Below are 14,677 nucleotides of genomic sequence, written 5' to 3'. Positions count from 1 at the left end.
GGTCAGTACTCCCAATCCAGAAATTGCTCTTGGAGTCATTTTTCATTCTTTCAGAAAATAAGGGACACCAAGAAATGTCGTTCAAAAGGAATTAATAGATTTACTGATTTAACATTAATGCCTACGAAAACAGTTTAAATAGCTTTTGGGGTAAGGTAGATTAGTTACTGTTGGTTTCCCATCCAACCAGGTCAAAGCTTTTTCCTATAACTGCAGGTGCATGTTCATTCCCGCACATGGCAGTCCTTTCCATATTAGAGCAGCTCCAGGAGCAGTTATTAAATTGAATAGAAGTTAACCTGTCTACAACTGTGTTTTTCAGACCTGATGCTGTTCTCTGGAGTTACACAGATGAAGTCTGATCTCTATCCGCTATCATGTCTACCCTTTTATTCTTTCTTCTCTTCAATCCCCTTTCCAGTCCCTTCCCAACTCAGGAAACAAAGGGCCTAGATCATTGATTCTTGCTTGAAGATGGATAGAGGGGAACAATAAAAATAGACAAACAATCTCATAAAGAAACAAGAAAAGGTGTCTTAAGAATGGAGACTTGGCTGGGCGCGGTGGCTCACGCCTGTAATCCCAGCACTTTGGGAAGCTGAGGCAGGTGGGTCACCTGAGGTCAGGAATTTGAGACCAGCCTGGCCAACATGGTGAAACCCCGTCTCTACTAAAAATACAAAAATTAGCTGGGCATGGTGGCACACGCCTGTAATCCAAGCTACTCAAGAGAGGCAGGAGAATCGCTTGAACCGGGGAGGCAGAGGTTGCAGTTAGCTGAGACTGCGCCATTGCACTCCAGCCTGGACAACAAGAGCAAAACTCCATCCCCTACCCCGGCAAAAAAAAAAAAAAAAAAAAAAAAAAAAAAAAAAAAAAAGAATGGAGACTTCTTGTTCTAGAAAAAGCACTTTTTGAGATATTATTGTAGAGGATGGTTACTTGCTTGTTTCCACCTCCACTGAGAACAACAACAAAATAAATGGTGGTCTGAAGGCAGTGTTTTCTAATCTATAGATGTTGACAAATAAAGGACTCTATGGTTCTTTATTAGGAGTTCTCAGAGACTCTCTATGTACTTCCCAGAAAAGATTTAGCACTTGACCACAGAACTCTTTTTTTCATGGAACATTTGATGGATACTTGTGTTTTGGGAGACACATCTTAGGAAGTTATGGTTTCAGATATGCTGTGGGGACTCAGACTGAACATTTGAAATAATTTCTTGATTGATTACTGTTAGATCCTGGAGCTGGTGGCCAAGGAAGACTGTGAAGTTTCCTTCCTTGGAAGGTTGGTAGACTCTTCCTCCTTCTCCCAACTCCCCCTTTTTTAATACTAGAATTAGGCATGCACCTGCCTGGGAGTGCCGAGGTGTAGGCCTGACATATAGGGGATCTGAGCATCTAGATCCTTCCCATCCCCATGATTCTATTTTTGTGGATCCCAATTGTGTAGTGTTGCACGGAAGGCACAGACTAGCTGGGACAGGAGGTAACTGAGAGTTTTGGCCAAGAGAAGAGGGGGCTAGAGATGGGAAAAGTTGATGCAATTATTTTTGGCAGGAGTTGGAACCAAAGCAGCAGAAGAGAGTAAGTTTTAAGACTCTCTGGCAAAGTAACTTCCTAATCTGTCACTGAGTATGTGTAAAAAAGTGATTAGTGGGTCTCTATATTTATCATGATTACTCACAAATATGTAATTTACATAATATATACAGCACATTAAGTACTATGTCACCTTATATAATGTGCATATGTATAATGTATATGCATGTTATGTAACGCCAGTCTGGAGGCTCTTCCAGGTTCTGCCAAGTATTTCCTAATTTATTTGGCAATTTTAACGTATCTTTTCCATCTGTGGAAAGAACTCTCTTGAGAGGAGCTGGTCTCTGACCTGAATATAATCATCCTACTAGGTCTATCTCCACTCTCAACACACTGGGGAAACTCCAAAAAGACTAAGCCATAATGGAACACAATTCCTAGCTCATCAGTTTAGGGACAACACAATGTACTAAAGAGTTCCTGCTTTACAGTTTTTATTGCTATTGGGGTAGAAGCATGGGGGGCAGGTGAGAACATGTTTGTAGCATGGCCAGAATCAGAATAAGAAATAAGGGACTAGGTTCTCCCCTGACTAACCACTAAACCTCTTCTCATTGAGATTGAGATAATAATACCTTCTCGGCTAACCTCAGAGGTTGCTATGAGGGTCACTATGATGAGGGACTCCACAAAAAGAAACCACAGTCATAGTGTTTAAAGGATGATTTGCAAGTCATGATTAAACAACACAAGATTTACTAAGGTTACCAAATTGGAAGTGCAATTCCACTGAAGTTGTTATACTCCATGCCTCTAAGAAGGACTTGGGATATGTCTCTCAAGCAACATTGCAAGTCCTGTGCACTAGGGTACAGCAGGTAAGGGCCATTTTCCGCACAGCCCCTTCATGAGACTTGTGAGTCTCTGAGAATCAATTTCACCTGTTGATAGTGCCATGTCTCAATAGCCTCAATCTTGGGGGAACTTGGCTGAAACACATGCATGAACTTCTGTAAATGTCTTAGAATCAGTGACCCCAAACCTGAACCTGCCTCAGTTTCAGAATCAAGTGGCTTCCAAGATAGTACCTGTAGTAATTCTGGAGCTTGTTGGTCCCATCACCAAGAATACCATCATTAAAGATATACTTCAGGTGGCCTAGTTTTCCCCTTAGTCAGCATTCTGCACTATTAGGTTGAGCAGAATGGTCTTAGATCTTGCTCCTAGATGGTCCTTCACAGTTAAGTGCCATTTGTACACACAATCTTAATATTCCCTTCCTTGTCCAAAGCTCCTGTCCAATGCAAGGAGATTAGAGGTAGCTCAGCGGAGTGATATTAAATGGGTCCAAGTTTCCACTGAGAAATCTCAGAGAGGGATGGAGGCCCAGTGAAGCGCTGAGCGGCCTTGCCTTTGGGAAAGGATGGTAATGCTGGCACTTGCTGAATGAAGCCCACTAAGCTCTGCTGAGACCCCTCTGTCCTGGCTGGCAGTATCTTGCAGAAGATGCCTCAGTCCTCCTTGCGACTCTCCACTGAGGTCATCCCTGCAGCCAAGGTTGTTTCCAAACTAAGAGACTATGATGACCATGATGAGGTGACATGTGGAGAGTTCAATCTGATGATCTGTTTAGTACCTTCAACCTCAGACCAACTTCTTTTCCATTCAGGCCAGAGAGAACCTCTGGGAAGCAGCATGAGGCACTCGTTTTCTTGTGTGGGCATATCCCGTCCACGCATGTGCTGTGCGTTTGTTCCTCCCTGGCAACCTGGATCCAAGTGGAATCACTTTTCAGTGACCGGAAATGACCCTACTCTGAGATGCATGGGTTCTTTTCTCCATTAAATATCTTTGTAACGGCACCTACTCTCAAGCTGCATTAGCCAAGACACCATGGAAAAAGTCTCTGAACTTTTCTGAGACTCAATTTTCTTATCTGACAAATGGGAGAGTATATCCAGCCCAGCAAGTCTTTCATGCTTGTTTTGAGGATCCAGAATAGGAGCTCTCAGTCTCTTCATGAAAGTAGGGAGCTACTTTCATTCCCCTTAACCCTTGTGATCACCGCAGGGAGATGCGTCCTGATAATGAAACAGTGGAGTGGGGGAGTAAGAACCTTTTTTTTCCTTACCACTTTCTGTCTCATACTACCTCTGTTATTTTTTCCAATCAGGAAAAGTCCGTCAGTAAATAAATATTTATATATATATAAATATATATAGGCTAAACATATATATACATACACACGTAAGACCATCAGAAGGTCCTTCAGGTCATACTCTGGGAGTGGTGAGTGCAAAGAAGCAGGAGGGAACCATCTCCCGGTTTCCCCAGCAAAGTTCCTTCCTTCCCATCTTTTCTGCCTTCAGGAATAGTCTGCCACCAGGGCTTGGAACTCAAACAGGAAACACGCTTTGGCTTGAAAAAGAAAGAAGCTGGGGGTGGTTTTTTTTTTTTTTTCTTCCCTTTTTACACAATATTATGACACCAATTTGAAAAATAAATCCCAGTTTCTCTGCTTTCCCTCCCAGGTGTTCACAGAACTAAGAAAATAAATACCACATCTAAGGTGTGCTGTGCAGGCAGCTCTGGGAGCTCTTGGAGCCACCTCTAAACAAACATACAGCCACCAGGAGAAGGCTCCGGGAAAATAACAAGTGCCCACTGATGGTGCAGAAACCCAGGAATGGAAATACAGCTTTCCACGGCCTTTCTGCCTCCTCAGCAGGTTGAGGGAGAAGTTATCACTCAAAGGACGACCAAGAAACCAACGTGCGCCTGCTGAGCCCTGCCAAGGATTATGCTCTGAGAGCTGGAGGCTGTTTTGTCTCTGTACAGAGGGACCTTTGTGCAAATTCTCTGGAACCAGAGCTCTTTCCCTTGGCCACATCCGATCTCACTATAGGCAGGAAACCTGCAGCCTGCCCCTCGCAAGCGTCCATGAGGAAACTTGCAGGGCTGGTAGAAAGAAAGGGGGATTTCTCTTCAGTCTCAGAAAATTCTACTCGAGGCCTGTGGGAATGTGGAGGTTGCTGCATAAGCCCTCACGGGCCCTAAGTCCATTCAAAATGTTTTGTTGGCACTGGCTCTGTTAGGGGTGTACCCACTGTTGAAATAGAATCTATGGCAAGGTGACGTTTTCTTCCCGAAGGGTGGCTTTGCTTCCACTGGTTAGAGAAGAGTGTATATGTGTGCGTGTGTGTGCATGTGAGTGTGCACATAAATGTGTGTGTGAGTGTGCATTATAGTTTCTTGTTTTCTCTCTTGGTTTAGCTGGTGTTTGGCACACTGTTTAGTCTTTTGAACGGCTCTTCCTCCTCAACGAGAAGAAGCTGCTCTTCTGGGGAGGCCCCATCATCATGGGCGCTTGGTTCTTGTGAGTAATTTTAATCTAAAAGCAAAGAGGCAGAAATGAATTAGTGGCATGCAAATCTCAGTAGCCTAAGGGAGAGTGAGCCACAGAGAAAGGAAAGGCCAGCTTCAGGCTGGAAGGAGCCCCATGCAGAAGGACAACTGTCCTTGAACGGCTTCAAAATTGGCAACTTGACCCTGACTGGGCCTGGAGTTTGGCACGGCTGGGAGTGAGGGGCGGAAGCACTGGAGAGACAGGTGTGAGCTTCCCACGTGGTGATCAGCTCACACCTGTCTTGTGTCCTTGGTATTCACAGACTCTCAGAATGTCACAGCCAGAGGAGACCTCAGGGACTCAATCGACCCCTCTGCAGGAGCCCGTTAGACTAGCCTAAGTTCACAAACAGAGCAGCAGAACAATTAGAGCCCAGTTTTTCAGATTCCCAGCCTCCATTGCTCCTGGTCATTCCTGCCAAGGCAGTGCTGAGATGTCAATCAAGTGACCGAGACTTTGGTCTGACCTCTGACTAAGCAACATTATGTGGAGAGTTCCCAAGTGAGTGCCTTAGGTATTTCCTCTTTTCTTGGCCTTCTAGGGAAGAGCCTAAATTCTTTTTAAAACTTTATTTTCTTTAAATTTTAGGGTTTATAAGTGTTTTCTCCTGTAAACTTTAAGTCAATTGGAAGTGAAAGACACCGATGTATTCTCATTTTTGCCTTTCTTCCCAACCTTATCCTCAGGTCATGACTTTGAAATCGTAAATTCCTACTTGAGTGTGGCCTTGCAACCTTAATAATCTACATTATCAGTCCATCCACAATATTTATTAAGTATGATAATGCTCAGAGTAGGATGATGATGTGGGAACAGGAAGCACTTAGAATTCAAAGACCTGGGTTTGAGTCCAGACACTTCCACTTCTTTGCTGTGAAAATTCAGACGAATCATTGAATCTTCAGAGCCAGTGCTTACTGAACTGCAAATGAGGAGGATAACATTTGTCTTATTTTCCTCACAAAGATCAAATAATAGATTGTCAATGAAAGCCCACTGTAAACTGTAAAATGGAAAGTAACAGTTAGTGAAATCCTTGTCTTATGGAGAAAGAGAAAGAGAAAGATGGAGGTCAAAAGAAACAGAACCTATGAACTCATTCTTGTGGTTTTTACCGCATTGTAGGAAATGACAGTGTGACCACAGGGAACAACAGAAGAACTCTTGAGACAGAGACCATCAACGAGTTTAAATTAATCTCGGCTAAACCAAGTGGCGTCCAAAACAAGGTGGGCATGGAATGAGAAAAGTCTGATGGGAACAAGGAGGAAAGAATTTTAAAATTTGAAGGAAGGAAAGGAAATGTGTTGGTGAAAAGGGCGTGGGTAGAGAAGTCACAGATGAGCAGGTTGAGTTCAGGGCAAACTATGAGAAATGTGGTCATGGACACAGGTGGGGCAGCTGGTGTGGGGTTTTAAAGGGAGGCAGAAAGACTGGGTTCACATGAAGAAACGAGGAAGCGTGAGAGATGGCATTCTACACTGCTGAATAACATGACAAAAAAAAAAAGAGTTTGAGGGAAATTATTTAACAGCTGTTGTCAAGGTGAGCTGGGGTAGTGAGTGCCTGGCTAAGAGGGTACTACTGTAAGCCAGGTTGACATTGAAAGGGCTCCAGGAACTGTAATCGCGGCACTTTGGGAGGCTGAGATGGGTGGATCACTTGAGGCCAGGAGTTTGAGACCAGCCTGGCCAACATGGTGAAACTCCGTCTCTACTAAAAATACAGAAATTAGTTGGAGGTGGTGGCAGGCACCTGTAATCCTAGCTACTTGGGAGGCTGAGGCAGGAGAATCACTTGAACCCGGGAGGCGGAGGTTGCAGTGAGCCAAGATCGCGCCACTGCACTCCAGCCTGGGCGACGGGAGAGACTCCATCTCAAAAACTTAAAATTAAAATAAAGGGCTCCAGGAAATGGAAGGGAAGGATGGGACCAAAAGACACTGTGGACAATTAGCATAAACTGGTGCTAAAAGCTGAAAATGACCCTTATGTTGGCTTCCACCAGCCTGGAGACCTAAAAGGGGAGAGAGTCACTGTTCTGTGATAGTCACCAGAGGAGAAAACCGAGAATGCATCAACATCATTTTGTGCTGTGTGTCTTATTGTGGGCATTATGTTTATCCCAGAATGCACAGAAGTGAGGCATAGGCTGGAGACTGGACACTCGGATAGCAATTATCTGTGGCATGCAATGTAGCATTCTTTGTGGCATGTTCCCCGGTGGTCAGCCATCTCTCACTCCTGATCTCCCATGCCCATGAGGGGAAGGACTTCAGCTTCTTCACCATGGTACTCTCTGAGCCAGTGCAGTGCCTGTTCAGGGTACAACACATTGTGGAAGTACTGACTGATAAGCCGTACATGCTGGCAGTGGAGATGGCTATGTTTGAGGCAGAGGTTGGTAGCTGGTGCCTACCTTTCCTGCTGGTAGAGCACCCCCCCTTTTTTTTTTTTTTAGATAGAGTCTTACTCTATTGCCTAGGCTGGAGTGCAGTGGCGCAATCTCGGCTCATTGCAACCTTTGCCTCCCAGGTTCAAGCGACTCTCCTGACTCAGCCTCCTGAGTAGCTAGGACTACAGGCACTTGCCACCATGCCTGGCTAATTTTTGTATTTTTTAGTAGAGACGGGGTTTCACCACATTGGTCAGGATGGTCTTGAACTCCTGATCTCATGATCCGCACACGTCGGCCTCCCAAAGTGCTGGGATTATAGGCATGAGCCACCGTGCCTGGCCTTGTTTTTTTTTTTTTTTTAAGATGATACAAGACCCTCGCTTCTCTTTTTTCTCCCTTTAGCTGAGCTATTTATTCACTAGTTAGTACCTCTAGGGCACAGAAGAGGAAGTAAAACTCAAATCTCTCCTGCATGTTTTTCAGCAGTTCTGACAAAGGTCTAGATAGGGTAGGAGTTTGGGGCTCCCGGGTAACATAATATTTTGGTCAGCTTTGTGGATTCTATTACTATAGAACTGAAAGAAGTATGAAATCATATCCTCATTTCCAGTCAAAGAGATATCAGTCCCTTACCCTTAAATTAGGGGCTAGCAGGTAAAATAGTTATGATCCTATTTTAGGAGGTAGTTGGATGTGGCTAAGCCTGCCTTTTCAATCCCTGATAGAAAGAGGTCATCCCACATTTCTGTAGTTAGCACCCAAGCTTCTTTGGTAATCGGGTAAGTCAGGCAATTAACTAAAGTCTCTATGATTTTCTTAAAAACTATTCACAACACTGACAGCACCTGGCCAAATGCTAAGATCAGGAGCTTAGTGCATAGTTTTCTGCTCGATCATAGAGAGAATTGATACACTAGACTCTTGCATGATAGTTCGAAGTTCACAAAACTATTGCAGCATGTAATTTCCCCTTTAAAATAGAACAAAAATGTGAACTTCACTAGTGCTGGCGATTGACTTTGTTTGGGGGCTGTTTTCTGCAAACTAACACATTTTTATTACTTCAAGAGAAGCAAGAGATTGAGGGACTTCTCAGGGCGAGTAATTCAGATAATGCCTAGTAAAATGGCCAATAACTTTAAGTGTGAACCCTTCCCAAACCATTTGAAAGATGTCTGAGGGGTCAGGCACAGTGGCTCACACCTGTAATCCCAGTACTTTGAGAAGCCCAGGTGGGCAGATCGCTTGAGCGCAGAAATTCAAGACCAGCTTGGGGAACATGGTGAAACTTCATCTCTACAAAAAATACAAAAATTAGCTAGACATGAAGGGGCACCCTTAGCTACTTGGAAGGCTGAGGTGAGAGGATTGCTTGAGCCTGGGAGGTCTAGGCGGCAGTGAGCCATGTTCTTGCCACTGCACTCCAGCCTGGGTGACAAAGTGAGACTTTGTCTCAACAACAAAACAACAAAAAAGAAAAGTGTCTGAGATCTGCTGTAATTTTAACTGGAGATGCATAGAAAGGCACAAATCTGAAAGGTCTCAAATAGTCTCTGTGATATTTTAAAAGTTAAAGAAAACTATGCTTTAAGCAGGAATCTGCTTAAAGCGAGCCTAAGGGAGGGGTGAAGGTTTCCATGGTTTTCAGGTCTTAGCTGTTTCTGGGCCCTCCAAGATCCTAGAATGCTCTGCTTCATGACAGTGTTTCCTGCCATCAGAGGCCTTCGAATGTAACTGGACAAGGCCAGGCACGGTGGCTCACACCTGTAATCCTGGCACTTTGGGAGGCCGAGGTAGGCAGATCACCTGAGGTCAGGAGTTCGAGACCAGCCTTGCCAACATGGTGAAATCCCGTCTCTACTAAAAAGTACAAAAATTAGCCAGGTGTGGTAGTGGGCGCCTGGAATCCCAGCTACTTGGGAGGCCAAGGCAGGAGAATCACTTGAACCTGGGAGGTACAGGTTGCAGAGAGCCGAGATTGCGCCACGGCACTCCAGCCTGGGCAACAAAGCGAGACTCTGTCTCAAAAAACAAAAACAAAAACAAAAAAAACAAAAAACAAACAAACAAACAAAACCAAAAAAACAAAAGAATGTAACTGGACAATCAATCAGATTTTGCAGAGGGTGGGGAAGAAGTGTGGGATTTATTGATGAGTTGGGAAGTTCAACTACATCGTTGGTTCTCAAAGTGTGGCTCATAGGCCAGCAGCATCAGCATCACCTTGGAACTTGTGAGAAATGAAAACTCTCTAGCATCCAGACTTACTGAACCAGAAAATCTGGAATGTGGCCCAGCAATAGGTGTTTCAGAACCCCTGTAGGTTATTTAGATGCAAACTCAAGTCTGAGAATCACCAGACTAGATAACTAGGATCATCTTTGACTTTGAGATTCTACTATCATCTAACTCTGGGAGAAGATTCTGAATTTTGAGGCTCAAATTATGCCACCTAACTGTGATGGTGAAGCATGAAAGATCATCTTACAGTGTTACAATAATGAGACAAGTTTTCTTAATAAATATATATATACTTTTGTGTATACATATATAAACAAATATGGGCTTCTGTTTTGTTTTTGTTTTGAGATGGAGTCTTGCACTATCGCCCAGGCTGGAGTGCAGTGGCACGATCTCGGCTCACTGCAACCTCTGCCTCCAGGGTTCAAGTGATTCTCCTGCCTCAGCCTCCTGAGTGGCTGGGATTACAGGTGCCCTTCACCATGCCCGGCTAATTTTTTGTATTTTCAGTAGAGACGGGGTTTCACTATGTTGGCCAGGCTGGTTTTGAACTCCTGACCTTGTGATCCACCTGCCTCGGCCTCCCAAAGAATTGGGATTACAGGCATGAGCCACTGTGCCCAGCTGAAACCTTTCCCTAAATGTTGGGCTTTTAAAGGAAATTTTTAGGAAATTTCCAACTTTTTGCAATGATGAGTAATATAGACGTGACATTCTTATATATCAATCTCTGTATTTCTGGTAATCTGTATTTTACTTAGAATAAGTTCCTAGAAGTATATGAACAATTTTTAAAAGTGAAAGTAAATGAACTAGATCAATGTATATTGATATTTATAACAACAGTTCTTGATACATGGGTCTACATGCTTTTCAGAATGGCTGTAACTGTCGATACTCTTGCCTCACTGTATGAGTGTACTGGTCTCCCCATACCCTTGACAGCAATGAATATTAAGACAAACAAAAAAGCTGTGCTAATTGGTAAGTGAAACATGGCATAGCTTTCTCACGGTTTTAATTCAAAAATCTTTTATTCCTTTTTAAAAAACTTGTGATATTAAATATTATTTCATAGATTTATTAGCCCATGGCACTTCTTCTATGAATTCTCTGTTCACTATTGCATTGTTAGTATTTTTTTTCCACTGGATTCTAATAGCTCGTTTCTTTATACCTTGTGAGAATTAACCTGATCTTTGGAATAGCGATTGCAAACAATTTGTCCTTAGTCTTTTAAAAATTCCATATTGATTTTTTGACTTGTAGAAATTAAAATTGGTTAATAGTCAAATATGCCACTTTTTCCTTAGAAAATCCCTGCCCACAGTGTAATTATGATCATCTATTTTTTTTCTGGTAGCTAGGAACATTTAATTCTGTAATTGAATTGGAGGGTTTTTTTTGTTTTGGTTTTGTTTTTGGAGTATAGTTTGAGGTGAGAGGTTCTATATAATGACATTTTCTGAAACGCAATTTCTTGGATATTGTATACTAAACTGTTCATTCCTATCTAATTAGTTTATAATCTTTGTCTTTCCTTCATTAGTTTTTATGTATACTAGGGTTTCTCAAGGCTTGCTTCTGTACTATTGATTTATCTATCCAATATCATGCCAATAGCATGTTACTCAAATTATTGTGGCTTTATAATTATTTTAATATCTTGTGAGAAGTTATTTCTCAGCATTCTTTTATAAAACATCCTAGAAATTGCATTGTTTGTAGAGTTAAAAAAACAATTGCATTGGAATTTGGGAATCCCTGTTCAGGAACGTGGGATGTTCTGTGTTAAATCCTTTTTTTTTTCTTTATTGGTTAAATCTTATAGTCATCTTCATTCATTTTACACAGTTCAGTTTAGTATTTTATGTCTTTTGTTGCTTATATAATGATATTTTAAGCTTTTAATTATATTATTTGAATTGATTATTGCCAGTATATAGGAAAACTACTAATATTTGTCCATTTTTCTATAGGGTTTTATTGAAGTAATTTATCCTTTGAGATTTTCAGTTTATTCTATTAGCTTTTAATGTACATAATCTTACCACCTACAAATAATGACAGTTTTGACTCTTTTCTAAATAATTATATTTCTTTTCTGCTTCAAGTATGTATTGCATTGGCTAAAATTTCCAATGTTAAAAATACATGTCTGGTTCATGATTTTAGTGAAAATTCCTCTAGTGTTTTACTATTAAGTAAAACATTGGTTATGGTTTAACATATATTTAACAAAGGTATTCATTAGTGGGGGAGAAGCTTTCTGATCTTAGTTTTCAAGAGTTTTTATCTTTAAAAATCAGAAATGTTGAATGTAATTGTATACTTTTGGGTCATCTATTTTATCATGTAATTTTTCTATTTAAACTAATATTAGAAGACTTTCTTTTGTTCCTTTGATATGTTCAGAGGGGTGAATGATTCTTTTAATACATTGTTCAATTCTACCTACCAATACTTTTAACTATAATTCTTATGTCATATTTATATTTGGGAGTGGTCTATAGTTTTCTATTTTTAAGTGTAATTTTTGTTAGGTTATTGCATGTCTTCATTTCACAAAATGGATTCAGTAGCTTTCCATCGTTGTCTATACTATGAAATAGTTTACCTAAGTATGTATTTCCTAGTAGTATGGAAGATCTCCCCAATAAGGCCACCTGTTTTAAGATCATTTAGTATGTAATTCTTTGAAATAATTTGATTTCATTAATGGTTACCAGGATTTTCACTCATCTTCTTAAGATGTTCGAGTTCATTAGAATCAAGATGATTATGTATTTTGTTTTATATATATATACATATTTTTTTTTTTTTTTTTTTGAGACAGAGTCTCACTCCATCACCCAGGCCGGAGTGCAGTAGCGTGATCTTGGCTCACTGCAACCTCTGCCTCTGGGTTCAAGCAATTCTCATGCCTCAGCCTCCCAAGTAGCTGGAATTACAGGGATGGGCCACCATGCCTGGCTAATTTTTGTATTTTTGGTACAGATAGGGTTTAGCCATGTTGGTCAGGCTGGTCTGAAACTCCTGACCTCAAGTAATCCTCGTGCCTCAGCCTCCCATAGTGTTGGGATTATAGGCGTGAGCCACCACACCTAGCCTTGTTTTATATTTAAATAAAGCCATGGAAACAGTTATATTTATATTTTTATATTACATTTATGTTTTTTACATTTTAATATCTTTGATTCCTTTCTCTTTTAAAAATTAGGTTTTCAAACATCTGACATATTTTAAGAACTAGTTCTAGAGTTTCCTGTTTTTAATTATTTAATTTCTACTTTTGTCTTTATTATTTTCTTCCTTCTGCTTCTCCTAAGATTGTTTTATTATTGCTCTTCTAATTTTAGTATTATTCATTACATTTTATTTCTTTTTTATATGATGGAAGATTATGAGGCTTTGAATTTACTTCCAAACATAGTTTAGGCTATATTCTATAATTTTTAAACTGGAGCCTTCTTATTTTTATAATTTTTTGAGTAATCAACCATGGTGGCTTTGATCTCCTCATAAATCTCTTGTTTAGGAGAATTTTTAAGTCTCCAAGTGACTAAATTTTGTTTATTCACTTAATCTTCTATTAGTAATTTCTAGTTTTATTACTTTGTGGTCAAAGAAAATGACCTTTATAATTTCTGCAACTGGGTTTTATGGCGCTTTTTGCCTTGTAAACTAGTTTCTGATCTATTTTAGTAAATATGAATGCTTGAACAAATATCATATTTAATTTCTTTATGAGTTATAGAGTTATTTCATCCAAGCCTTTTTTTTTTTTTTTGGCTACTTAGCCTCAAAGATGGAAACAAATATTTTAAAGCTTCTCAATATCTGTCTGTCAACTTCTTCTATATCAACCTTTTCTCAGAATATATATTGATATTATTTTTTCACAGTATATATTTTTATTCTGTTATTAAATATCTAACATTTTATGACCACTGTATCTCATAATTGAGTGTACTTTTTATCAAATAAAAAATGCATTTACTTATTCTGCTTTATGCTTTAGGCACATGGGAAGGTTAGTTTGTCTAAAATTAGCACAATTAACATTACTATTTCTTCCTTTTAATTTCTCTGTACCTGATAAAGGATAAAATAAGAAGATATACATTATATATACATATGTATAACCTTTCATTTTAGATGTATCTTTTGTAAGAAGCATATATTTGGATTTTCATTTTTAACTCAATATGAGAGTATTGGTCTTTTAATAGAGAACTTTAACTCATCTATTTTTCTTTTATATATGTGTAATATATGTGTGTATATATATGTATATGTGTATATATATGTGTGTGTGTATATATAGTCTTAACATCATTCGACTTGATTCAAAAAATTTTTAAATGTTGGCTTATTTTTTGCTTTCTATCCTGTGCTACATTAATAGAGTTTATATATTTTGAATTCTTCCAGATTTGAAAGGCGTGCGCCCTATTTTTAGTTTCACTAGTGATTGTCTACCTATTAAAATTATCTTCTGATTTATATGTTTTATCATCAAAGTGAAGAGAGACAATGAGAAACTTCACATATCTTTACTATTCCTTCAGCAGTGTCTCCTGTGTTTTTGGCCTTTGTTAACATAATCTTAGGTTTGGGATACAGGTTATTAATGTTCACATGATATGTCTTCACTTTCAAAGAATGATTTTTGCTGTTAGCATTTAGTTGCATAACCATATTTAGCAGGTTTTTGGAAACTTCATTCTAATTTCAGTGGTTTCCATTTTTACCAAAAGTTCTTTTGGGCTGCGATAGTCCATTCTTAAGGCTTTAATTTTGAATCAGTTCTTAGTTGGTGTATACCTTCAAGAAGATGTTTCAACAAGGGGTACATGGGTTTTAACCCTTGCAAGTTTAAGAATGATTTTCTGTTACCTTCTGTTATGGACTAAATTGTGTCCCCCCAAATTCATATGTTGAATCCCTAACCCCCAATGTGACTATATCTGTATATAGGGCTTTTAGGGAGGTAATTAAGGTTAAATGAGGTCACAAGGGTGGGGCCCTAATCCATTAGAACTGGTGTTCCTTTAAGAAGAGAAAGGAGTGTGCAAACATA

The 14,677-nt window shown here is 39.9% G+C and overlaps 1 protein-coding gene across 4 annotated transcripts in view; it reads right to left on the bottom strand.

Moving 5' to 3' along the window:
* Positions 1 to 2,027: 2,027 nt before the first annotated feature.
* The window catches only part of DGKG (diacylglycerol kinase gamma), a 214,335-nt gene continuing 201,685 nt past the window's right edge, over positions 2,028 to 14,677 (bottom strand). For 3 of the 4 annotated variants that reach the window (XM_025375538.1, XM_025375539.1, XM_025375541.1), the window contains one exon: positions 2,028 to 4,941. In XM_025375538.1, the coding sequence (XP_025231323.1) occupies positions 4,843 to 4,941 (99 nt within the window). In that variant the 3' untranslated portion in view covers positions 2,028 to 4,842. The remainder of the gene's footprint in view (positions 4,942 to 14,677) is intronic. The other variant, XM_025375542.1, reaches the window with a different exon arrangement.

The sequence above is a fragment of the Theropithecus gelada genome, chromosome 2, assembly GCF_003255815.1.
Source record: "Theropithecus gelada isolate Dixy chromosome 2, Tgel_1.0, whole genome shotgun sequence".
NCBI classification, from domain to species: domain Eukaryota; kingdom Metazoa; phylum Chordata; class Mammalia; order Primates; family Cercopithecidae; genus Theropithecus; species Theropithecus gelada.
Note: the sequence above shows the minus strand (reverse complement) of the source record. Positions and strands in the feature narration are given on the sequence as shown.